At 40.4% G+C, this 26,656-nt stretch overlaps 2 protein-coding genes across 2 annotated transcripts in view; one reads left to right on the top strand and one right to left on the bottom strand.

Annotated features, from left to right (window-relative positions):
* Positions 1 to 26,656, bottom strand: part of IL1RAPL2 (interleukin 1 receptor accessory protein like 2) — a 569,253-nt gene that overhangs the window by 524,760 nt on the left and 17,837 nt on the right. Inside the window, exon 2 of the mRNA XM_001139071.5 lies at positions 5,978 to 6,164. Within this exon, the coding sequence (XP_001139071.4) occupies positions 5,978 to 6,164 (187 nt within the window). The remainder of the gene's footprint in view (positions 1 to 5,977; positions 6,165 to 26,656) is intronic.
* Positions 19,023 to 21,043, top strand: TEX13A (testis expressed 13A). Its single transcript, XM_003317605.5, has 3 exons — positions 19,023 to 19,377; positions 19,569 to 20,009; positions 20,214 to 21,043. The coding sequence occupies exons 2-3, from the start codon at positions 19,575 to 19,577 to the stop codon at positions 21,006 to 21,008; spliced, it is 1,230 nt and encodes a 409-aa protein (XP_003317653.1). The 5' UTR covers positions 19,023 to 19,377; positions 19,569 to 19,574; the 3' UTR covers positions 21,009 to 21,043.

The following is a 26,656-nucleotide window of genomic DNA, read 5'->3' as shown; positions in this document are numbered from 1 at the left end:
GACAATCAACCCCTTCACAATCTAGAACTCAAAGATTGGATCTTCCGAGAACATCAGAGAAGGACTTCCTTTGCCATCCACACTGCAGCAAAGCTAAGGGACATTGAACCTTGGGCTTATAATCTCACAACTGAGGGAGGGTTGCTCCACACTTATGGAACTATACACCCATTAGAACCCTTAAGGTAAAGCTACCCAGGGAAGTTTCTCCCCAGAAAAAAAAATTGCATCCTTGATGTGAACAGCTTTTTCCCAAGATCACGGATCAAGACTTTTCTACTATCATGAGACTCTTATTTTTAATTTTTTACTCGTTTATGCCTCTATAAACAATAGAAGTCAAAAGGGGGTCTGTTGCGTACGCTCATAGAGTATACTTTTATTTAAGAAGGATTTTGCAGCCAGCCTTATACATGGATAACCGTATGCCTTGATAGATGAAAAACGAAGGTCCAATGTAGGTGAATAACTTTAATGGTACATACGTTGCCTGATAGTCAGAAACAGAATGTTGGTTCACTCCTTTTAATCTACATCATGGGTTAAAGACAACATTGCCAGGAGTCCTTCATTCTTCTAGAAAGGCATCATTTATTAAGTCCTTTTTTCCATGGTGTGGAGTAAAAGATGGAATAATTAGAAATGTATCCCTTATGATAGGCTCTATAACTGATTCTACTGTAAAGGCTATGGTTACACAACAGATTTTAAATTCTCTTGTGAAAATTATGCTAAATAATAGAATTGCTCTAGATTACTTACTGGCTAAACAGAGAAGTATCAGAAGTATCTGTGCAACTGCTGGCGCTTGTGGCCTGTGGAGAAATATATCCCATCAGGTATTATAGAGATTCAGTGTAGGAGATTAATGAAGAGACTGCTTAGTTAAAGTGAGTAGACGCTTTAGCTCATTCTTTGATCTATTTGATTTTAGTTGGTTTGGTTCATGGTGACCCTAGGTAAGGGGCATACTCCAAACTCTTGGTATTATCCTCCTGACAATCATAATAGTAGTCCCCTTGGTGTACTGTATTCTCTCAAAAGTTTTAAATGTTTGCATTCAGCCATCTCAAGAATGGCAAATGTTGTCTATTCAATTGGAATGCCAATAGCTGAAGGAAATGTGTGACCATGAGGGCATCATAACCTATGAATGAATTGCTGAGACCTGGAAACCCAAAATGCTGGTAACTGAGAGTGGCACACTCTCACCTAAGTGAGAACCTGACAAAAAGGGGGGAATTTTTAAACAAAATTATGGGAGGCCATTGTTTTGGACTGAGCTCATGTCATGCACTAGGCCCCAACAGACCAGACAAAACCAAAAGGGACTCACTTGTGCTAAATGTAACATAATCAAACTAAGACTTTAAGGAAACACATATATCCTAGAACAGACCAGGTTTTGTCTTTTTCTCCTGTAAACAGGATGTTCCAGACTAAGAAGTTATCCTCTACTCTAACCCTTACAAAAAAAAAAAAAATGACCTGAAGTCCTTGTTCACACCTTACACAACCCACTGTTCTGCTATTTTTCAGTGGGTTTCAAGGCCAAATAAGTACATTTATGATGGTGATAGTGACATCAATGACTAAAGTTTTGGTCAATCTCTCAAAATGAGAGGATGAATAAAAGGGGGAAATTGTTAAATCATGTTTAGCCTAAAGCTGCTTTCTTACATATTTTAAGTTAGGCCTAAAGGTTTCTCTGTACACTGTCAACTATAACAAGTGGAGGTGTAAATAGACCATAGCCTACTCTTGTGCCAATTACTAAGTTTTGACCAATCAAATGTGGCCAACTGTTTGAACCGTGTTCAAATAAGGCACAGAGCTATAACCAATCCAGCTGTTTGTGTTCCTCACTTCCATTTTCTGTACATCACTTTCCTTTTTCTGTCCATAAATATTCTTCTACCACTTGGCTGCACTGGAGTCTCTGAGCTTACTCTGGCTCAGAAGACTGCCTGATTTGTGAATCACTCTTTGCTCAATTAATCTTTTAAATTTAATTTGGCTGAAATTTTTCTTTTAACACACTGGACATTTCTAACTTTGAATGAGCACCAGAATAAACTCTGGACAAATGTATCCTCTTCTTTATATTGCTATAGACAGAGCAAAACTTGCTCAGCCTGGTAGAAAATACAGCTTCTGCACAGCAAAAGAAACCACCATCAGAGTCAACAGGCAACCTACAGAATGGGAGAAAATTTTTGCAATCCACTTATCTGACAAAGGGCTAATATCTAGAATCTACAAAGAACTCAAACAAATTTACAAGAAAAAAACAACCCCATCAACAAGTGGGCGAAGGATATGAACAGACACTTCTCAAAAGAAGACATTTATGCAGCCAAAAGACATGAAAAAATGCTCATCATCACTGGCCATCAGAGAAATGCAAATCAAAACCACAATGAGATACCATCTCACACCAGTTAGAATGGCAATCATTAAAAAGTCAGGAAACAACAGGTGCTGGAGAGAATGTGGAGAAAAAGGAACACTTTTACACTGCTGGTGGGACTATAAACTGGTTCAATCATTGTGGAAGCCAGTGTGGCGATTCCTCAGGGATCTAGAACTAGAAATACCATTTGACCCAGCCAGCCCATTACTGGGTATATACCCAAAGGATTATATATCATGCAGCTATAAAGACACATGCACACCGTATGTTTATTGCAGCACTATTCACAATAGCAAAGACTTGGAACCAACCCAAATGTCCAGCAATGATAGACTGGATTAAGAAAATGTGGGTATACACCATGGAATACTATGCAGCCATAAAAAATGATGAGTTCATGTCTTTTGTAGGGACATGGATGAAGCTGGAAACCATCATTCTCAGCAAACTATTGCAAGGACAAAAAAACCAAACACTGCATGTTCTCACTCATAGGTGGGAATTGAACAATGAGAACACTTGGACACAGGAAGGTGGACATCACACACTGGGTCCTGCTGTGCAGTGGGGGGATGGGGGAGGGATAGCATTAGGAGATACACCTAATGTAAATGATGAGTTAATGGGTGCAGCACACCAACATGGCACATGTATACATATGTAACAAACCTGCATGTTGTGCACATGTACCCTACAACTTAAAGTATAATAATAAAAAATAAAATTTAAAAAATAAAAAAAGAAAATACATGGGCTATAAAGTAGGCAAGGCAGACTATCCAAATACTGACTGAAAAAGAAATATTTTCCTAATATGTTGGTACATTTTCTTCAGGTATTTACTTGAAACCTTGTATGAGAACCAAGAGTTAGCAATACATTCCTGAGCTTCAGGTACTCTTTAACTTCTGATTCTAGTATTTTATCCTAATCCGTTAGTATACTGTAGGGGCTAAGAGTGGGGCTAGTAGCCAAACTGCAAGTCACAAACTACTGTTGACTTTTGCTAACCCACTTAGCTTGTCTGAGTCTCCAGTCACTTCTTCTATAAAATAGAGATAATATTACCTTATATGGTAGTTCTAAGAATTGCATTAATCTATCTCATGCACCTAAAACACAGCTTGCCATACAGTAAGTACTTAAGAAATGTTAGCTAACATTATGATGATCATTTATCAACTGTAAAATATTATAGAAATATTAAATATTATCCAGGCAGAGCTGGAAAGGCCTGTTGCTTCACCATTGTTGGTCCATTTCTAAGGAAGAGTGAGAAGTGGCATTTGCCAAGCAGTAAATTGCTTGAGTATGTAAGGATGATAGTGATGTCTAGAGATATGAGAAAAGGAGAAGAAAGAAGTTAGCAGAAAGTAAGATGAGATAGTAGAATTACTCTTATAAGGGAAAGTTGATTATCTGGATTTCACTCCCAGCTGCTAACTCTTTGGGCAGGTCACCTTCCCTTTCTCAACCATAAAATTAAAATAAAACTTTCTTTTTCTTTCTTTGGCCAGGCTCCACTGCACCAGCATGGCATCTTACAAAAGTTCCCAAGATATGACCAAGGCTGGGTTTAGTCCCAGGCCCATTGCCGGAGAGGGTAGTGATTAAGAAAATGAATTCTGGAGTCACACTGCCTTGAATAGAAAATCAGGCTTTGTTCACTGTGTAACTTTGGATAGGTCACATCTCTCTCAGCCTCAGTGGTTTTGTTCTCCATTAAATTAGGATAATAGCACCTATCACACAGAGTTGCACTGAGATTTAAACAAGATAATGTTGAAATCAAGTTTAGCTACAATGAATGGCACACAATAAGTGCTTAATAAATACAAATGAGGTTGATGATGGCATAAACCCACCAAATTACCTGTAGTCTATATGTTTGTGCATAATAAACATTATGTTCCTTTTTATCTGTCACAATATTGTCTTCATTAAGATAATTCCCATTGAGACCTGGACGTTCTAGTACAGAGTATGTTCTTGGTGTCTATTGGTAAGTTTCCCTAGGCGTGAAAATGGAGAGGCTTCCAAATGTAAAGGCATATGACAGCTGTGGGAGTTAGGGATTAAGCTTCCCTAGGAACTGAGGGTCTGTCAGATCCTATAGAAACAACCTGCTCCACCTTTTATGTGTGTTTGGTTCCAACAGTACACACAGCATCTGTGCAGAAAACCTTCCTGGTCATCTACCATCACATCATAAAACTTCAGTGTGTCAATTGCTGTGGTTCAGAGCTGACAGAAGAGAGTTGACTTAGTTCTGTTACAAGACCGTGGGCCCCAGGTTAGCTGCTAGAATATCATAGCTGGAAGGTTGTGTGGTTATTATCTGCTTCTTCCCCTAGATCCAATTATCCACGCTTGTCTGCTCTACTCTATGCTCAGAAAAGCAGAACACTATTGATTCTATCTCCTGCCTCTGCCCCCTGGCTTCTGTTTCAGTTTGAATGAGGGTGGCAGGAGAGGGAAGCAACTAGCAAATAAACAGAGAGCAGGAGTTATAAATGGTTAGGGTATTTATCCTACCCACTCCCTTCCTATCTGCCACCCTCATATGTTCCTTTAAGCCTGTATCTCTTGGCAGCTTCCTCCACTCTTGCCAGGTTCCAGTGACACTGCTCCTTCCCCTTGACACTGCAGGTCTAGGGGTGATAATCAACAGCTTGCTCCTTTATTGATTTCTTCAAGCCTGCCCAAACCTTTGTAAATAATCCTTTCATTCAACTCTCTTCTTCTTCTTTTTTTTTTTTTTTAGATGGAGTCTCGTTCTGTTGCCCAGGCTGGAGTACAGTGACATGATCTCGGCTCACTGCAACCTCTGCCTCCCACGTTCAAGTGGTTCTCCTGCCTCAGCCTTCCAGGTTGCTGGGATTACAGGTGTGTGCTGCAATGCCCAGCTAATTTTTATATTTTAGTAGAGATGGGGTTTCACCATGTTGGCCAGGCTGGTCTCAAACTCCTGACCTCAGGTGATCTGCCCACCTCAGCCTCCCAAAATGCTGGGATTACAGGCATGAGCCACTGCACCTGGCCACAATTCTCTTCTGTTCAACCTTTGAGTGTGGTTTATTTCCAGCTAAACTTAACCTTAGCAGTGTTTACACATCCTGTACTGGGCCCATTTCTCTCCTCTGCATTCACTGTTGTGGCTTTCACAGAGTAGACCATTATGATAGTTGTTATTCTTTATAAGTACTACTACTTGTAATGGCAGGCCTTTGTTCCCACCAGTAAATAATATTTCTGTGTCCCCCAAATAATTTCTTTCAAGTGTTATTTAAATGTTTACCCTTCTTCCCATTAGTTCTTATATGCTGTCAGGCTGGAGGGAGATTCTACTTTTAGCAGTTGGAGAAAGGCGTATTGCTTCTAACACCTGCATTAAAAACCAGTGATACATAAGAGTCACAGCTCTGAATTATTTAGTTATGGATCTGTTGATTCTTCTCAGTGAAATATCTAATACCAAAAACTAGTAAAAAAATCTCCCTTTCCTCATCCCCAAGACTGCTATTGACTGAGGTAAAATATGAATTTGACACCATGCTGAGTTACCTTATACCACACAACATCAGGCTCCTGATCGGACTTTTTAAAGTCATCCATGTCTGGACAGGAGATCTCCTTTCTTTTAGTGACTTCAGATTTTTCTAAATAGCGGATCCTGCTGTTGTAGCACAGGCCTGATTCATTCTCTGCAACAGTCAAGGACATTGACACCTTCATGCAATATGTTGAGTTTCTGTAGGAACAGAGAAATAACAAAATGGCTTTATTGGGTGTTTACAACTTTGTTTGTGCTCTATATATTTCAAGAGTATTGACTTTTCCATTTAGGACCTTGCCTAGAAATCAGAAAAAAACATCAAAGCAACACAGAGCAGTTTTATGCTGCAACTGACAAGAAGATATGAAACTAACTGCTAATGTGGATATTTGTGGCCATGAGGTAGCCACAGAGCTACATAGAGAAGCTATACTCATCTTCCAAACTGTAAGATAGTCTGACTTCTTTCCCAGCAATAAATATTGCTATGTTGAAAATCTGATAATAAAAACCTGTGAGAAAGTCTCTCTATAACTGGAGCTGTAGCCATTTTTGCTCTGTCCCTGTGGCCAGTCCTTTAACAGTTACTACAGGGATAGTTTAATTTTACTATTGGTTTCTCAGCCAATATTTCCTGATACAGAATATATACTAAAAACCAGATCAACATACAGAGGATATCTGTTAGCTTACAGGTTAATTTACCTGTTAACTATTCAGCTTTTTTTTGAGACGGCGCCTCGCTCTGTCGCCCAGGCTGGAGTGCAGTGGCGCTATCTCTGCTCACTGTAAGCTCTGCCTCCCGGGTTCAAGCCATTCTCCTGCCTCAGCCTCCCGAGTAGCTGGAACTACAGGCACCCGCCACCACGCCCGGCTAATTTTTTTGTATTTTTAGTAGAGACGGGGTTTCACCCTGTTAGCCAGGATGGTCTGGATCTGCTGACCTCGTGATCCGCCCGCCTCGGCCTCCCAAAGTGATTACAGGCGTGAGCCACGGCGCCTGGCCAACTATTCAGCTTTTTAAGGTACTCACTAAGATGTGCCAGGTGTTGAATTTTGGGCTTTTATAAAGAAGAAATCCTACTAGAGTCTGGTCAGTTGGGATTAATTGTATCAACCAGCACTAGCATTATAAAGAATTCTCAACACAGAATGTTATCATAAGGCCACTTTAGAAATTGGGCATTAATTGGCTAACACATTACAGAAGGGTATTTATTGAACAAAAATTCTGTCTTCTTGTACTTTGATTAGCACTTTCTCAATAATGTGAGTTCAATAAACATATTTAATTAATCTAACTAACTACAATAAATATAAATAAATACAAATTCTGCCTTTATTTTTCTATGTATAATCCATGACCTTTCTCTACCCTACCTTATCTGGATTCCAGAAGATGTCAAACACAAAAGAAAATGGAAAAGTGTGAGGAAGAAATCAGAAGCAGCCTGATAACACTATGAAGATCAGCTGTAAATCTTGGAGTATTCAATTTTACTTTATGGAAGATATTTCAGGACCATATCTGTTTTAAACATCAAGGGATACGTGCTGTCAAAACTAAAATTGCCAAGGGCGGCAATTCAAACCAAGTGCTTTATAACTGAGTAGTAACAATCCTAACAGATGGGATTAGCATGCCAACCAATAATTTTCAGACAGTACCAAATGATCGGCACTGTTCATACTGCTTAGTAGTCACTCATTGAAATTTTATATCCCCGACATCATGCAAAACACAGGAATCCAGATGGCTATGCCTCTTGGGTTTACAAACTAAGTTAATAAGAATGACTCCTACTTAGGCTTCTGGTAAAGTTAGTTTCCAGCAAGCACCCCTGACTATGCCCAGGCCTGTGTCATCTGAGAAGGAAACTGTCAAAGCACTCCAATTCTGATGTTTAGATGCAACCCCATCACACTATGTAGATTGTGGGATTTGCTTTTCTTTCTTCCTCTATATGGGTTCCTGGAACACAAAGGTCATAAGATATGCCCACTGGGGATTAAGTGAAAGAAACATTTATGTTCTTGTCAGACATTGGACAGCCTCTTTAAATGCCATGAAGCTAAAGCCACAACAGTAGTAATCTCAGAGAAGAAGGGTAAATCAATTTAGCTCAATCAATTGAGCTCTTTTTCACCATTTTTTAAACACTTCAGTGTTAAATATTTCCAAGTCTCCTTGCTTGATACAAGGCCATACATGATCTAGCTCAACATAACATTCTCCCCTTTACTCATTAGGGTGCAGCCACACTGGCATTTTCTCTGTTCATTGAACACACTAAGCCTATTCAAACAATAGGCCTTTGTACTTGCTCTTATCTGATCTTCTAATATTTGTTTATTTGTTAAAGTATGCACTAAAAAGGGCAAGGAATTTGTTGCTCTTGTTAATTACACCATCCCTGGGATCTAAATGAATAGATAGTAGATGCTTAATAAACGTTAGTTGATTAAATGAATGGGCATCAAAAGGTATCTATTTGAGAGACATGTTATTTTTTTTTCCATTTTTGTATCAGTCCCATATGGTATATATCCCCCTTTCTTCAGATGAAGGTATATGGCTTGTCAAATATTACATTCCTTCAGATGAAGGTATATGGCTTGTCAAATATCACATTCCTTGTATAAGTATGACCCGGATAATTTGCAGGTATTTGTGGATAGACACTAGGAGGAAGATTAGCCAAGTTTTGTGCAGCAGCATATTGGCAAAGAATTAAAAATACCGGCTACATCTGAAAGACAAGAATGACCGGCAGGGGCAGGGGATAGAGGGAAGCTAAATGGTCACAGTTATTTAAAAAGTATCTAACACAGAAGAAAGGTAATCATCTCTGCTGGATATCCAAAGTGTTCTGAACAGTTCTTGATGTTACTGACTTTGATCATATCTGCTTCATGGTGTTCACTCATACAGGTGAAAGAGACATACTTGTTAAAAATTTTTCAATTATTATGTTATACCTCCACAGAAGGAGAAGTGTTGACCAGAGATCTCAATAATAGAAGTAGGTGAAATGTTCAGTGCTCTGAAAGAAGCTAACTATCCCAAATGTATTTATCCCTGGGTAGAAAATAGGGTAGACTAAAGTAGAGGACCAATCTGATATAGTGGTTTCTTTACAAAGCATCATCTTTAAACTAAGCCTCACTAGGCTCAACTAGTTCTGTGACCTTGGACAAATTGTTTAACCTGAGTCTCAGTTTCTTCACCTGAAACATGAGGATAAGAAGCTGTTTATGGTGGCTCCATTGAAGGTGGGAGGAAGGATTTCCTTTCATTATAAAACTATGAGTAAAAACAGGTTTACATTTTTATACCTGACCTGTTCAGATCACTGTAAGTATTAAATAAAATAATGTATGTAAAATACCTAATACAGGATCTATCAAAAAGTAGGTATTCAAACAATTGTATCTCTAATTAGAATTGTAGGTATTGCCAGCATTGTTAAATATATTAAAAGATATATATAATAATTATATGTGTATAATTAATATGTATGTATACATATATAACTAATATGCATATATGTATAATATACATATCTAACATATAATACTTATAATTTACATGTGATATAATAATCATGAACAATAGAAAAACAACACACTGGCAGCAGTGGGTTAAAACAGTCTGCTGGGTTAGAAGTGCTACTTGACAGGAAACAGTCTGGAAGAGGTCAGTTGGGCAAAAGGTCTAATACCAGAGAGCCATGTAGGTCTGAGAGGATCAAAAAGATACACTGACTTAGGCACAAAAAGAAGTGTATCAAGAGAAAGCAGCTAAGGCAGGAAGGAACTTCCAGGCACTCTGAGTACTAACTACTAGGCAGAGGCTAGAACCTTGGAGGTCAAAGAGGTAGTAAAAGCTCCACTTAAAAAGGTTTACTTCTGGCCGGGCACGGTGGCTCACGCCTGTAATCCCAGCACTTTGGGAGGCCTAGGCGGGTGGATCACGAGGTCAGGAGATTGAGACCAGCCTGCCTAACACAATGAAACCCCGTCTGTACTAAAAATACAAAAAATTAGCCAGGCGTGGTGGCACGCGCCTGTAGTCCCAGCTACTCCGGAGGCTGAGGCAGGAAAATCGCTTGAACCCAGGAGGCAGAGGTTGCAGTGAGCTGAGATCGTGCCACTGCACTCCAGCCTGGGCGACAGAGTGAGACTCTGTCTCAAAAAAACAAACAAACAAACAAACAAACAAAAAATTTACTTCTGGGAGCTTCTTAGACAAATGCCTTCTATAACAAAGCCCAGAGACCTCAAAGCCAGGTTTCCAGGCACAAGACAAGAGCCATTCATGTGTTCGTTCCCTGACCTCTCCAAAGTATAAACAACGTAGATGGTGTCAGCAGCATTTGTATTGATTTGGGGTGGTGTTAAAGGCAAGGAAGCCACCCTGGAGATGGCTGATGAGTTGAAGGAGGAAGTGTGTCCTTCCTAATCCTTAGCCACAAACAACTTTAAGCCAGGGCCCAGTATGTATACACTCTCATTGTGGTCACTGACATGTGAATAGATGCTGACATGTGAATAGATGCTGACAAACTGCTTTGTTAACTCATGAACAAGTCCTAGTATGAAGTCGTTGAGGATGACCGAGGTCCCTAGAACTTAAAGACAAGGTCTGATGTGAGTCCTGCTATCACCTCAGGTGACCTGGGGGAGGTATAATCAATGCTGCCTGACAGTCTGAAACTCAGGTTGATTTTTATTAGTTGTGTAATCCAGCCCTGGCACAGTTCGTGCTAACAATCTTGCATTATTTAGATTTTATTTTGAAAAATGCCCCAGGCTGGTTCTATTTAAAATATTTCCTGCAACTGGGACCTAAAAATGTTACTTTCATTAGGTACAATTAGAGCTATGTGAGGCTGAGGAGGCAGACTGACGAGTGTGCAAGAATGGAGATGGTATTTTTTCTCTCCCTACTTCACATCCTGAGGAAGACAAGGAACACATTCAGGCTCAATGTAGGCAAAAGGCCTTTGCAATGATACTGCAGCAACAACTTACAATTAAATATGTTAGTAATCTTTCCAAGTACTTCTATGTGTATTATCTTACTTAATTATCCCAATAACCCTGGAAAATGGGCAGGGTAAGTATCCCTTACAGGAGTAAAACATAGACACAGAGAGGACAAAGAACTTTGTCAAGCTGACGTAGCTGGTCAGTAGTTCAGAACCAAGGTTTATTGGCTGCTAGCCCCTGGATACTCTCAGAACTTGATGCTAACATTGCTCAACAGTCAAACTAACTTGTGGTTATCCATACCAACTTGAGGAAGCTGATAGAAAGAAAAGCAGATGTGTAACATAACATCTAAGGAATAATGTTAATTTGCATAGCACAGAATTAGAAAATTTATAAATAAACCTTGCTTTCTATTCCAAAGGTTTAATGTTAGCTTGTTTAGGTCATAATTAGAACTTTTTACCCAGATGTATTTCTAAGGGAAAATATTGATCAATCTTGGGTTCTCTGGGGAGAAAAGTAAAACTCATAATTTAAAATACACATGAAACATCCAAATTCCTTTTCTAACTCGCATTTATAAAACATGCCCATATTATAAAGTTTTGTTTTAGAGTTTGAGCATATGTGAACTTGTCGTATCACCAGGACTAAGCTGGTGAAAATAATCTAAATAAATTAGGGATCTTTCTTGTACCTAAAATCAAAAGCCCTAGATAAAATGCCTCAGGATATAGTTGAAACTTTCCTAACTGATTTATTCGATTGTCTTATCCTCACTTCAAAATACTTTCCTTGTAAATTTCAGAGACCATCTAATGATAAGGAAACTAAAACAAGCTTTACTGTCTGAAATTTTATAAGGTGAATTGATTTGCTACATATAACATCAATTAATCAATCTACAGTCATTGAATAAGACTGACGTTAAAACATAAGAACTAGCAACTGATACTGTAGCAAATTCAAGGAAGGAAAACAAATGAATAAACAAACAAGATCTCAAGCCCTTTGATAAGTTCTATTTCTCAAAAATCATTAGAAAAATAAGATTTTCTAGTAAAGGGGGATAAGGGGGAAAAAAGAATATACATGTATTTATTACAGCTGAACTGTACATTTAAAATGGTAAGGATGGTAAATTACATATGTATATTTTACCTTATTTAAAAAAGTTTAAATTGCAAATATTAAAAAAAGAAAAGAAAGTTTTATTGAAAAATCTTTTAAGCTTGATTGGAAAGGGGACTTTCAGATGTCTGCATAAATAATTACATAAAACTGCAAACTTGCAATGTTAATGCATTAAAAGACCAAGATGGCCAAAGCCCTGAACTGTGTATTATTATTCTATGAAGACCCACAACCCTTTAGAATCATTCAAATGACATTTAATGGGCACCTGCTATGTGTCATGCTGTTTATATACATTGAAAAGCAGATGTAAACCTAATATAAGGATAAAAATATCTATGCTAATAAGAAGTTTGGGGATACAGGATCTATTGAATGAAATTTTTGTCACTTTTAGTCTTTAAGTAAATCATCTTACTTCTAGGCTTGTACAGTTGTAAAGAGCTCAGGGATTTTTGTTTTATTAAGTTGTTTTTTTAAAATAAAACAAAACAAAACAAAGAATGCCATCATTCATAGATGATATCTCTAGCCTGTAAATATGTCAATATAATAGGTTTTAAGTTTATGTACATTTTTTCCATAAGGTATAAACCTGGTAATTAAACAAACAAGGATTTGTGGGGGCATAAACATATCATAATTATTTTATTTTATTATTATTATACTTTAAGTTTTAGGGTACATGTGCACAATGTGCAGGTTAGTTACATATGTATACATGTGCCATGCTGGTGTGCTGCACCCATTAACTCGTCATTTAGCATTAGGTACATCTCCTAAAGCTATCCCTCCCCCCTCCCCCCACCCCACAACAGTCCCCAGAGTGTGATGTTCCCCTTCCTGTGTTTTTTAACTGTTCTTATCTCCTGCTGACATGAACATTCAGCCTTTGACAGGACACTGGTAATCTGCAACCCAGAATTATTTAAGCATAACTTTCTTATAGTTCATGATGCAGTCAGATAAAAGGTTAATCCAAGGACTTGAGTAGCTTACTGCTTGATAATGCAGCTTTTAGAGTTAGACTTGGGTTCAAATCCCAGCTCTATAATGTCTTATCTATGGATCTTTGCATGGGTGACCAAATCTCAGTTTTTGGTATATGTGGAATGAGAATAATAAAAGCAGCTAACTTAATAGGGTTGTTTTATTATGCAAGTGTTAAGAATGGTAACGGGGGCTGGGCCCAGTGGCTCACACCTGTATTCCCAGCACTTTGGGTGGCCAAGCGGGTGGATCACTTGTGGACAGGAGTTCAAGACCAGCCTGGCCAACGTAACAAAACTCTGTCTCTACTAAAAATACAAAACAAAAAAATAGCTGGCATGGTGGTACGCTCTTGTAATCCCAGCTACTTAGGAGGCTGAGGCACGAGAATCACTTGAACCCAGGAGGCGGAGGTTGCAGTGAGCTGAGATCACACCATTGCACTCCAGCCTGAGCAACAGAGTGAGACTCTGTCTCAAAAAAAAAAAAAAAAAAGGGAAAAGAAAGAATGGCAAAGGGTCTGAAGTTTTACCTTACTTATGCACTAAAAATTTAGCCTGCCAGTTTCATGGAAGCTGGTAGAAGACACCAGAATCCTAGGTCAGAAATAATAAACAGTTAATTGGAGCAATGACAGTAGCCAAAGTATCAGTATTTGTGTTGCTTACACAAACTCAATTCCCATAGGATAATACAAAGAGGATCAGGTGATACTTGTAGAAGTATTGGGTTGTATTACAGAAGAACCCCAAGCTTAAGAAACACAAATTTCTTACAATGGGCCATAAGCATGTCGGCCCTTTGTTCCAGAGGCAGATACTAACTGTATTTTCCAAGGCTATAAGCAAACCTGCCTTTTGCTCTAGAGATAGACACTATTTCTATCTTCTAAGGCTATTCTCTGGCCAGGCACAGTGGCTCACGCCTGTAATCCCAACACTTTGGGAGGCCGAGGCAGGCAGATCACCTGAGGTCAGGAGTTCAAGACCAGCCTGGCCAACATGGTGAAACCCTGTCTCTACAAAAATTAGCCGGGTATGATGGCAGGTGCCTGTAATCCCAGCTACTTGGTAGGCTGAGATGGGAGAATCACTTGAACCTGAGAGGCGGAGGTTGCAGTGAGCCGAGATCGTGCCATTATACTCCAGCCTGGGTGACAGAGGAGACTCTGTCTCAGAAAAAAAATAAAATAAAATAAAATAAAAGTATGTTTTCTATACATACACCTTTGAAAAGATAATCCAGGGCAAAGGATACTCTGCTCACAGACATGTAAAAAATGCAAAAGCCCCATGGAGAATTCTCTCCTCACAATGAGATAGTTCATTTAAAGCTCATAGCACAGTGCCTGGCATATACTAAGTACTCAATAAAAACTAATTTCCTTTAACATTATCACCACTATTATCATGCTATCTACCGATTCCCAACCCAACCCATAAAGTGAATCAAAGATGTTTTGTTTTCTTCTTCTTGTAATTGTTTTTTAAAAAAGTAGCTTGTGGACAAGGTTATAGTAAACATTATGTATATTTTAAAAACTACTCACTCAAAATAAAATTTTTGTCATCAAAATATTCTTCACCTTGAATTCAAAGCAAACTATAATTTATTTGGAGGCTGTACATTAAAGTTAGAAACCTACTCAAGAAAAAAGTATACAGTACATATATATGTAGCAATCCATTTACATATAACTAAGAATTGTGGATCATTCTAGTGGTGAGCTCATGTCACCATTCCTAAGGGAAAGGCAATTGCAATATGCCACCTAAGGGTACAGGCAGCTTGTTCAAAATCTGACTACCAATGATTGAGGATGTGGATAAAGGTAAGGTAATAACGAAGGTAAATTTGAAAGGCTCCCTGACACCACCATTGTCCACATCATAGTATGAGTGATTCCTGCTTTCTTGTTTGGATGAAGACAATTTTAAGAATGGTAATCTGAGACACATCATGCTACAAACAGAAAGGTCTTCTGTTTGTAGAAGATAAATCTTTGGAGAACCCTGATGTTTCTATTAAGAACAAGAACATAACTCTCCTCCAGAAATCCTTCCCCAACCAATTTCACTGACTCTAATAACTATTTCTCACTTCCTCACTCTTTCTCTGTAAATATCAGATTACACTGATATTTTTGCATCTGTCAATATGTTATTTCATAGTTATTATCATAGAATTCACAAAGGTTTGGCCTTATTTCCTGGGTCACAATGCAAAACACAGAGTTTTCTTTACATATGATTACCTTTCTTCATACAGTAAATATCAGATTATTTTCCCCGTCTTTGTGTTGAAAATTGTATAACTTAGTTGTCTCACCAAATAAACTGTCATATCCTATGCTTCCATGATCTATTTTCTGACTCCTGGTGGTAGAATTCTCTACTGTGTCAGAGATCTTGAAAGACTAGTCAGTATTCAAAATTTCTACTTGTTCCTCTAATTTCATTCTGTGATCCCCTATCATCTGGCACCTGCCTCACCATTCTATTGATTTTCATCACTTGAATCACTAAGGATATCTTATTAGCTAAATCTAATGACCTTTTGTTCACCCCTCATCCTATGTAACCTCTGTGCATTATATGAAACCAGTAACACTCTTTTTACCTTCCAAATCTCTCCTTAGGTCCAAAATATCTCCCTTTTTTGATTGTCTACTTCTCTGACTACTCCTACTGCTTGTTCTCCCTTATCCTATCCCTAAAGGTATTTGCTACCCTTTCCAAGACCTCGGGATTCCTTCCTCTGTTTTTCTGTCCTGCTTATTCTCTCCTTCCAACCTTCATCTCCAGCAATTTTATTGAAGCACAAGGTCTTAGCCACAAACTGAGCACTGAAAACACCCAAATTTATAATACATATCTCTAGTTTTGTCCTCTCACCTAACTTCCAGCCCAGTACAGCCATTCAACTATAATTCAATATAACCATCACAAAGGCATTTGTCAATCCAAAACTGCATTTATTATCTCCTCTCTATAGTCTATTTTTCCTCATATCTATTACGATTTGAGGCATCACTTGTCACAAAACCTAGTTTCTCAAGTCAAATGCCTCAAAATCATTTTCCGCTCCAACACCCATATTTATTTCTCATATATTAATACAATTGGTTAACAAGTCATGCTAACTGTATGTCAAAAATCTCTTGTTATCTGACATCTCATCGAGGTCCTGCCACAGTTCAAGCCCTAATCATGTTTTGTCTGCACTGTTGAAGGAACCTCTTAACAGGTTTCTCTGTCTTCACTTTCTCCCTCCTCCAGGCTGCTAAAAGAAACAATTTACTTTTAATTTCCTAAAAGTGTTTATAAGCGGAAGTGGGAGAATGGCAGTATAAAGAGAAAACTAATCACAATCTGAAGTTCATGTTTAAAGTATTATAGAGGGAATAAAAGAGATAAGGTAAAAGATGTTCTGAACTTAGTAGACAAGAACACAAAGGAGTAAGGGGGACAACTATAAAATCACCAATGGTAGCACACAGCTGTAGAAAGGAGGAGATCCATGAAGGCAGGCCACGGTTCTGTCCTCAGCCCTCTACTCTTCTTGCTCCATATTCTGTCCCTGAGTTATTTCAACTGCTGCTGTAAATACAGCTTTCACCTCTCAATACTACATCTTGAGCTCTGATGTCTCTCCTAAGTTCTAGACTCATATATCAAACTGCCTACTAAGTATCTCCACCAGGATGCCCAACAGGTATTTTTTTTTTTTTGAGACTGAGTCTCGCTCTGTTGCCCAGGCTGGAGTGCAGTGGCATGATCTCGGCTCACTGCAACCTCTGCCTCCCAGGTACAAGCTATTCTTGTGCCTCAGCCTCCCAAGTAGCAGGGACTACAGGCGTGTGCCATTACGCCCAGCTAATTTTTGTATTTTTAGTAGACACAGGATTTTGCCATGTTTGCTAGGCTGGTCTCCATCTCCTGACCTCAGGTGATCCACCCACCACAGCCTCCCAAAGTGCTAGGATTACAGGTGTGAGCCACCACACATGGCCCCAACAGGTATTTTAATGTTAATATGTCTAAAGGTGAACTCATCCCAAAAAATTCTTCTTCATTCTCCAACTAAGTCAATAACAGGGCTATCTACTTAGTCCCCTATACCAGAAACCTGGGCATTATCCTCAGCATTCCCTCATCCTTGTCCCTGACATCCCTATGCATTCTATCTACCAAATGGCTCTCTACACTCTTCTCTCCATCCCTATTTCCACTGCTTTAGTTTACTTCTTGAATTGCTTTAGCATCTCCCTAATGGGTCTTCCTGACTCCAGTCTCTCCCCATTTCCTCACCATTCTCTTTTCTACATTATCTTCTGGATGCTCTTTCTATAGAAGTCACTCTAGAATAAGCCAAAACATGAACCCTTTCCACTGATGGCTGATAAATAAAATATACAAGCTGAGAAGGAAAGAAATCACAAAACAGCATCTAAAAACAGCATTTAAATGGTGGGACTTTATGCCTCTGGGGTTTAACTACCTTCTTAGGTAATATTTTAATGCTTGATTTATTGTCTTTTTCCTCTCTAATTATCTGACATAGGACCCTTAGAGAAGAAATATTGTCTTTTTAAATGTAGTTCATAGAATAGAACATAATGCCCATATAATAAAAAATGAATGCTCTTATTTTTCAGAAGGGAAAATAACTTAAAACCCCAAAATCAGTGTATCCCTGTATGGCTTAGTCCCTTAGGTACATAAATGATGGTGGATAACAGAGTGGAGAGAGTTAAATTAGAATGGCATCCTGGGGTGAGATTCTAATGTCAGGACAAGGAGTGTGCCACAAGGATCCATCAAATGATTTTAAGCTTAAGAGAAACATGATCATAGGAAAGATTAGGAAGTGATTAGGGATTATGAAGAAATTAAAGACAGGAAGATTATTTGAGAAGAAACATGGACATTCCCTAAGTGGGCATGGATGTCTTAGAAGTTTCTGAGGTCACAGCAACAAGATTTTGTCTCTTAGTTGACTTGTTTTTAAGGGTCGGTATGAAGGGTAGGTAACTTAAAAATTTGATTTTGAGGTTTCTGTATTGGACAACATAGGAATTTAGGAGGGGAATCATCTCCTGCATATATTAAAATAAGCAAGAGGCCATTAGTCTGAAGCTGTTTCCATACTTTGAGTTCCTATCTAACAAACCGCAAACTAACTTAGCATGTAAACAGACTGAAACTTAACAGAAGCTGTATAAAAGACAGCCTAATTTCAGCCAAACACAACTAGCCAGGCTCCAGCTAATTACAGGCAGTCAAGTGACGAGACCATGTCCAAATAAGGCAAATGCCTTGCTGTAGCCAATCAGGTGATTTTTCTCTTTTGTGTCCAAACTCAGCCTATAAAAATTCACTTCTCATGTTGCTGGGAATAGCTCTCTGAAACTCTTCTGGTTCTGAGTACTGACAAATTCATGACTCGTTTTTTTTTTTTGTTTTTGTTTTTGGTTGTTGTTTATGTGTAAACAAACTGTTAACGTTGTCTAACGTTTTTCTTTTAACAGGGAAAAGGGGGAGTCATATCATGAACATTCTGATTGTATGTGTCTGTAGGACATGTATGAAATGTGAATCTAGATTGGGAGTTTGACATCTACAGGCCAAATCATGTCAACTGCCTGGTTTTATAAATGAACTTTTATTAGAACATGGCCATGGTCATTTCTTCAGGTATTATTTATGGCTGCTTTTGTGCTACAAGTAGTTGGGATAATCTTTTGCCCACAAAGCCTCAAATGCCTGCTATCTTGCCCGTTTCAGAAAAAGGTCACTAACCTGTATACTAGGATTTAGGAGTCTGGAAAATGAACTGCAGAATTTTCATGGGTTGGGGGCTTTTTCATGTTCTAGAACATACCCATTATTCCCCCTTCAACCTCTAAGGGGGTCCCTACTAGCCGTTGGCATGGGACAAACCATTGTCAAGAGGGAGGGATACATGGGACTTTTTTGACTTGATTATAAGGGCTTAATTTTCTTGGTTCTAAGTCTTTTCTGACCACTCCTGTTTCTTCCGACCTTTAAGGGCTCCCAACCATGTGACAGGTTCCCTTACATCCCAATGGAGTGGCAGGGGCCTTCCTCACTCACTCCCTTCCACCCCTGGTATCTCTGGAAATTGGAACAGTCCCAGAGTAAAAGCCAACGTTGGCCCTGAGTCTTCCTTTCCCTGGAACCTTAGGAGGGAGAGAGATCTTCCTCTCTCTTCGGGCGTGTTAAGACAGCGGGGTTGGCCTGTACTTCCTCTGGCCCTGGCTGAAGAGGTGAGGCCTGGTGGGAGGTGTCCTAGGGTAGGACAAGCCGGTCAGGGGGTCATTAGGATGGTCTTGTCAGAGTGGGTAGGGTGGGGACAAGAGGGCGGGAGAAGATGGATGAGGGGAGGGGCTAAGGGGGAGGAAAGGAACCTATTGGCTGCTCCAGCCACACAGGGCTAGTGAAACCGTTAAACCCCTAGGCGATCATGACCTTGAGACCTGAGGACCCCAGTAGCGGGTTCCGGCATAGCAACGTGGTGGCCTTCATCAACGAGAAAATGGCCAGGCACACGAAAGGCCCCAAGTTCTATCTTGAGAATATATCCTTATCCTGGGAGAAGGTGGAAGACAAGCTGAGGGCCATACTGGAGGACAGCAAGGTGCCCAGTGAGGTCAAAGAGGCCTGCACCTGGGGCAGCCTGGCCTTGGGCGTGCGCTTTGCCCACAGGCAGGCACAGCTACAAAGGCACAGGGTGCTGTGGCTGCACGGCTTCGCCAAACTGCACAAATCAGCCGCACAGGACTTGGCATCAGACCTGAAGAAGCTCAGGGAGCAGCAGGAGACGGAACGCAAGGAGGCGGCCTCCCGGCTAAGAATGGCCCAGACCAGCCTCGTGGAGGTGCAGAAAGAGAGAGACAAGGTGAGTTGGAAGCCGCTCCATGCAGTAAGATCCCTCAGCTGGTCCCTGCCCAGTACCACTGCCCTGCCCCATTCCCACCCCTCTCCACCCTGCTCCATGGCTTCGCCCTGCCCCGCCCTTCCTACCTGGTAGCTCCGTCCTACCCTGCTTAGTGCTCCCGCCTTGCCCCCAGAACACACCTCAGCCCTGCCCACTTCTCTCCAGGAGCTGGTGTCTCCCCATGAGTGGGAGCAGGGGGCAGGGTGGCCAGGCCTGGCCACTGCCGGAGGAGTTTGCACAGAAGGAGCAGCTGAGGAGGAAGAAGAGGCGGCGGTGGCTGCTGCTGGTGCTGCTGGAGGAAAAGGAGCAGAAGAAGAGCAGAGGGATGTGGAGGTTGTGGCTGCCCCTGTGGAGGCGATGGCTCCCCCTGTGGAGGCTGGGGCTGCCCCCATGGAGACCCAGTTCCCCCACGTGGAGGCCAGGGCTGCCTCCATGGAGACCACAGAGAAGCTGGAGAGAATCCTCCTGCAGCTCCTTGGAGATGCTGATCAGGAAAAGTACACCTATTTGGGGCAGAAGGAGGGAGATCTCAGGTCGGTCGAAACAGCCACATCTTATTTCTCTGGAACCACGAACCCCTGGTCCAGAGCCTCATCAGAACCTCTTCCTGTCCAGCTCCCTGCCTCATACTCATACTCATACTCAAGCCCTTTTTCCTCCTTCTCAGACATACCCACTATATCCCCTCCACAAGCAACAGTCACAGCACCAGTTCCGCCTCAGCTGCCTTCCGACTGGGAGGCCTTTGATACTAGCCCGTGGTCTGATGGGGGGCCCCACAGAATAGACCATCAGGAGCACCCAAGAGACAGGAGATACTCCGAACCTCATCAGCAAAGACCTCCAATATATCGCAGGCCAGGGGACTGGGACTGCCCTTGGTGTAACGCTGTGAATTTTTCACGGAGGGATACTTGCTTCGACTGTGGGAAGGGAATCTGGCTGCAAAAACCTCATTGAGTGCAGAAATGCAAAATAGAACCGAAGCATGTATATCTCAATGGCGAATTAATTTTCAGAGGGCAGGCTTGTGGTGGCGGGGGCCGGGGTGGTAGGGGAAGAAGGCTGGGAAGAGTGGGGGAAGGAGGTGAGACAATGGTACCTTTACGAATAACTTCAGAGATAGGGGTGGTGACTGGAGGAGGGGGAGGAAAGTAGGGGTTGTGAAAGAGGTGTAGAAGTGGGGCGGTGGCCAGGGGAGGTATAGATTGGGGTGGGGAGAGAGAGACACAGAGAGACAGACATGTTTTGGTGACCCCCTTTGTATTCCAGAGCACTTGCACTCAATACCTCAGAAGTGCTGCAGCTTTTATTTGTGTATGTCTCGCTTGCTCTCTCTCTCCCTGCCCTAGTGTCTGGTAAAAGAGGCAACCATGTGTATAACACCCCACCCTCTACTCGCATCTAGGCCTTAGATGATTGGAGCAGGAGTGGATATTTGGCCCATCCAGAGCCAAATGGATTTTTCATGCTAGACACTCTGAACAGAGAGGCCGATTCCATGATGTTGAGCAATGAAGCTGTAGGCCACTTGGAGTTGGGGCCAGGACTGGAGCCATGGATGCTGAGGCCACTGCTGAGGCTTGGCCCTGGCTGTGGAGGAATAGAACTGGATGCTTTCCAGAGGCAAGTGTCTTTGGGAGTCACTGGTACGTGGTTCCAGGGAGCAGACAGGCACAGAGGAATCATCCTGTGACTCCAGAGAGATGGAGAGAGCAGCAGCACAACCACTTTTCACTTCCTACAGTTGTGCTACGTGAAAATCCCCTTTACACAGAACCTCTTTTCTTTAGCTAACTTGAGTGGGTGGACAGATTTTTTTTTTAAGTTCTGGGATACATGTGCAGAACGTGTAGGTTTGTTACATAGGTATACATGTGCCATGGTGGTTTGCTGTACCTATCAACCCGTCATCTAGGTTTTAAGCTCCGCATGTGTTAGGTATTTGTCCTAATGCTCTCCCTCTCCTCACACCCCATCCCCTGACAGGCCCCAGTGTGTGATGTCCTCCTCCTTGTGTCCATGTGTTCTCATTTTTCACCTCACACTTATGAGTGAGAATATGCAGTGTTTGGTTTTCTGTTCCTGTATTTGCTGAGAATGATGGCTTCCAGCTTCATCCATGTCCCTGCAAAGAACATGAACTCATTCTTTTTATGGCTGCATAGTATTCCATGGTGTATATGTGCCACATTTTCTTAATCCAGTCTATCATTGTTGGACATTTGGGTTGGTTCCAAGTCTCTGCTATTGTGAATAGTGCCACTATAAACATATGTGTGCATGTGTCTTTGTAGCAGCATGTTTTATAATCCTTTGGGTATATACCCAGTAATGGGATGGTTGGGTCAAATGATATTTCTAGTTCTAGATCCCTGAGGAATTGCCACACTGACTTCCACAATGGTTGAACTAGTTTACAGTCCCACCAACAGTGTAAAAGTGTTCCTGTTTCTCCACATCCTCTCCAGCACCTGTTGTTTCCTGACTTTTTAATGATGGCCATTCTAACTGGTGTGAGGTGGTATCTCATTGTGGTTTTGATTTGCATTTCCCTGATGGCCAGTGATGATGAGCATTTTTTCATGTGTTGGCTGCATAAATGTCTTCTTTTGAGAAGTGTCTGTTCATATCCTTTGCCCACTTTTTGATGGAGTTGTTTGTTTTTTTCTTGTAAATTTGTTGGAGTTCATTGTAGATTCTGGATATTAGCCCTTTGTCAGATTAGTAGATTGCAAAAATTTTCTCCCATTCTGTAGGTTGCCTGTTCACTCTGATGGTAGTTTCTTTTGCTGTGCAGAAGCTCTTTAGTTTAATTAGATCCCATTTGTCAATTTTGGCTTTTGTTGCCATTGCTTTTGGTGTTTTAGACATGAAGTCCTTGCCCATGCCTATGTCCTGAATGGTATTGCCTAGGTTTTCTTCTAGGGTTTTTATGGTTTTAGGTCTAACATTTAAGTCTTTAATCCATCTTGAATTAATTTTTGTATAAGGTGTAAGGAAGGGATCCAGTTTCAGTTTTCTGCATATGGCTATCCAGTTTTCCCAGCACCATTTATTAAATAGGGAATTATTTCTCCATTGCTTGTTTTTGTGAGGTTTGTCGAAGATCAGATGGTTGTAGATGTGTGGTGTTATTTCTGAGGTCTCTGTTCCATTCCATTGGTCTATACATCTGCTTAGGTACCAGTACCATGCTGTTTTTGTTACTGTGGCCTTGTAGTATAGTTTGAGGTCAGGTAGTGTGATGCCTCCAGTTTTGTTCTTTTTGCTTAGGATTGTCTTGGCTATGCGGGCCCTTTGTTGGTTCCATATGAAATTTAAAGTAGTTTTTTTTTTTTTTCTAATTCAGTGAAGAAAGTAACTGGTAGCTTGATGGGAATAGCACTGAATCTATAAATTACTTTGGGCAGTATGGCCACTTTCGCAATATTGATTCTTCCTATCCATGAGCATGGAATGTTTTTCCATTTGTGTCTTCTCTTATTCTCTTGAGCAGTGGTTTGTAGATCTCCTTGAAGACGCCCCTTGTAAGTTGTATTCCTAGGTATTTTATTCTCTTTGTAGTCATTGTGAATGGGAGTTCACTCATGATTTGGCTCTCTGCTTGACTATTGTTGGTGTATAGGAAAGCTTGTGATTTTTGCACATTGCTTTTGTATCCTGAGACTTTGCTGAAGTTGCTTATCAGCTTAAGGGGTTTTTGGGCTGAGACGATGGGGTTTTCTAAATGTACAATCATGTCGTCTGCAAACAGAGACAATTTGACTTCCTCTCTTCCTATTAGAATGCGCTTCATTTCTTTCTCTTGCTTGATTGCCCTGGCCAGAACTTCCAACACTGTGTTGAATAGGAGTGGTGAGAGGGCATCCTTGTCTTATGTGAGTTTTCAAAGGGAATGCTTCCAGCTTTTGCCCATTCAGTATGATATTGGTTATGGGTTTGTCATAAATAGCTCTTATTATTTTGAGATATGTTCCATCACCACCTAGTTTATTGAGAGTTTTTATCATGAAGGGGTGTTGAATTTTATTGAAGGACTTTTCTGTGTATATTAAGATAATCATGTGGTTTTTGTCATTGGTTCTGTTTATGTGATGGATTACATTTATTGATTTGCATATGTTGAACCAGGCTTGCATCCCAGGGATAAAGCTGACTTGATCGTGGTGGATAAGCTTTTTGATGTGCTGCTGGATTTTGTTTGCCAGTATTTTCTTGAGGATTTTCACATCGATGTTCTTCAGGGATATTGGCCTGAAATTTTCTCTTTTTGTTGTGTCTCTGCCAGGTTTTGGTATCAGGATGATGCTGCCCTCATAAAATGAGTTAGAGAGGATTCCCTCTTTTTCTATTCATTGGAATAGTTGCAGAAGAAATGGTACCAGCTCCTCTTTGTACCTCTGGTAGAATTCGGCTGTGAATCCGTCTGGTCCTGGGCTTTTTTTGGTTGGTAGACTATTAATTACTGCCTCAATTTCAGAACTTGTTATTGGTCTATTCAGGGATTTGACTTCTTCCTGGTTTAGTCTTGGGAGGGTGTATGTGTCCAGGAATTTATCCATTTCTTCTAGATTTTCTAGTTTATTTGCGTAGAGGTGTTTATAGTATTCTCTGTTGGTAGTTTGCATTTCTGTGGTTTCAGTGGTAATATCCCCTGTATCATTTTTTATTGTGTCTACTTGATTCTTCTCTTTTCTTCTTCATTAGTCCAGCTAGTGGTCCATCTGTTTTGTTAATCTTTTCAAAAAATCAGCTCCTGCATTCATTGATTCTTTGAAGGGTTTTTTGTGTCTCTATCTCCTTCAGTTCTGCTCTGATCTTAGTTATTTCTTGTCTTCTGCTAGCTTTTGAATTTGTTTGCTCTTGCTTCTCTAGTTCTTTTAATTGTGATGTTAGTGTATTGATTTCAGATCTTTCCAGCTTTCTGTTGTGAGCATTTAGTGCTATACATTTCCCTCTTAACACTGCTTCAGCTGTGTCCCAGAGATTCTGGTACATTGTCTCTTTGTTCTCATTGGTTTCAAAGAACTTCTTCATTTCTGCCATAATTTCATTATTTACCCAGGAGAAGGTTGTTCAATTTCCATGTAGTTGTGCGGTTTTAAGTGAGTTTCTTAACCCTGAGTTCTAATTTGATTGCACTGTGGTCCGAGAGACTGTTATGATTTCCATTCTTTTGCATTTGCTAGGGAGTGTTGTACTAGCAATTATGTGGTCAATTTTAGAATATGTGCTATGTGGCACTGAGAAGAATGTATATTCTGTTGATTTGAGGTGGACAGTTCTGTAGATGTCTATTAGGTCCATTTGGTTCAGAGCTGAGTTCAGTTCCTGAATATCTTTGTTAATTTTCTGTCTCATTGATCTGTCTAATATTGATAGTGGGGTGTTAATGTCTCCCACTATTACTGTGTGGAAGTCTAAGTCTCTTTGCAGGTCTTTAAGAACTTGTTTCATGAATCTGTGTGCTCCTATGTTGGGTGCATATATATTTAGGATAGTTAGCTCTTCTTGTTGCATTGATCCCTTTACCATTATGTAATGCCCTTCTTTGTCTTTTTTTTTTATCTTTGTTGGTTTAAACTCTGTTTTATCAGAGACTAGGATTGCAACCCTTGCTTCTTTTTGCTTTCCATTTGCTTAGTAAATATTCCTCCATCCCTTTATTTTGAGCCTATGTGTGTCTTTGCACATGAGATGGGCCTCCTGAATACAGCATACTGATGGGTCTCGACTTTTTATCTAGTTTGCCAGTCTATGTCTTTTAATTGGGGCATTTAGCCCATTTACATTTAAGTTTAGTATTGTTATGTGTGAATTTGATCCTGTCATCATGATGCTGGCCGGTTATTTTGCACATTAGTTGATGCAGTTTATTCATAGAGGTCTTTATATTTTGGTGTGTTTTTGCAGTGGCTGGTACCGGTTTTCCCTTTCCATATTTAGTACTTCCTTCAGGATCTCTTGTAAGGCAGGGCCTGGTGGTGACAAAATCCCTCAGCATTTGCTTGTCTATAAAGGATTTTATTTCTCCTTTGCTTATGAATCTTAGCTTGGCTGGATATGAAATTCTGGGTTGAAAATTCTTTTCTTTAAGAATGTTGAATATTGGCCCCCACTCTCTTCTGGCTTGTAGGGTTTCTGCAGAGAGATCTGCTGTTAGTCTGATGGGCTTCCCTTTGTAGGTAACCTGACCTTTCTCTCTGGCTGCCCTTAATATTTTTTCCGTTTCAACCTTGGAGAATCTGACGATTATGTGTCTTGTGGTTACTCTTCTCGAAGAGTATCTTAGTGGTGTTCTCTATATTTCCTGAACTTGAATGTTGGCCTGTCTTGCTAGGTTGGGGAAGTTCTCCTGGATAATGTCCTGAAGTGTGTTTTCCAACTTGGTTCCATTCTCCCCGTCACTTTCAGGTACACCAATCAATCATAGGTTTGGTCTTTTCACATAGTCCCATATTTGTTGGAGGCTTTGTTCATTCCTTTTTATTCTTTTTTCTCTAATCTTGTCTTCATGCCTTATTTCAGTAAATTGATGTTCAATCTCTCATATCCTTTCTTCTGCTTGATCAGTTTGGCTATTGATACTTGTGTATGCTTCACAA

This window comes from Pan troglodytes, chromosome X, assembly GCF_028858775.2.
Source record: "Pan troglodytes isolate AG18354 chromosome X, NHGRI_mPanTro3-v2.0_pri, whole genome shotgun sequence".
NCBI lineage: Eukaryota > Metazoa > Chordata > Mammalia > Primates > Hominidae > Pan > Pan troglodytes.
The sequence above is the reverse complement of the archived record's forward strand: the minus strand, read 5'-3'. Positions and strand labels throughout refer to the sequence as shown.

Coding starts and splice junctions, on each gene's coding strand:
- TEX13A (XM_003317605.5), top strand. CDS start 19,575: ATGACCTTGAGACCTGAGGACCCCAGTAGCGGGTTCCGGCATAGCAAC. Junction 20,010..20,213: donor TGCAGAAAGAGAGAGACAAG/GTGAGTTGGAAG, acceptor ACTTCTCTCCAG/GAGCTGGTGTCTCCCCATGA.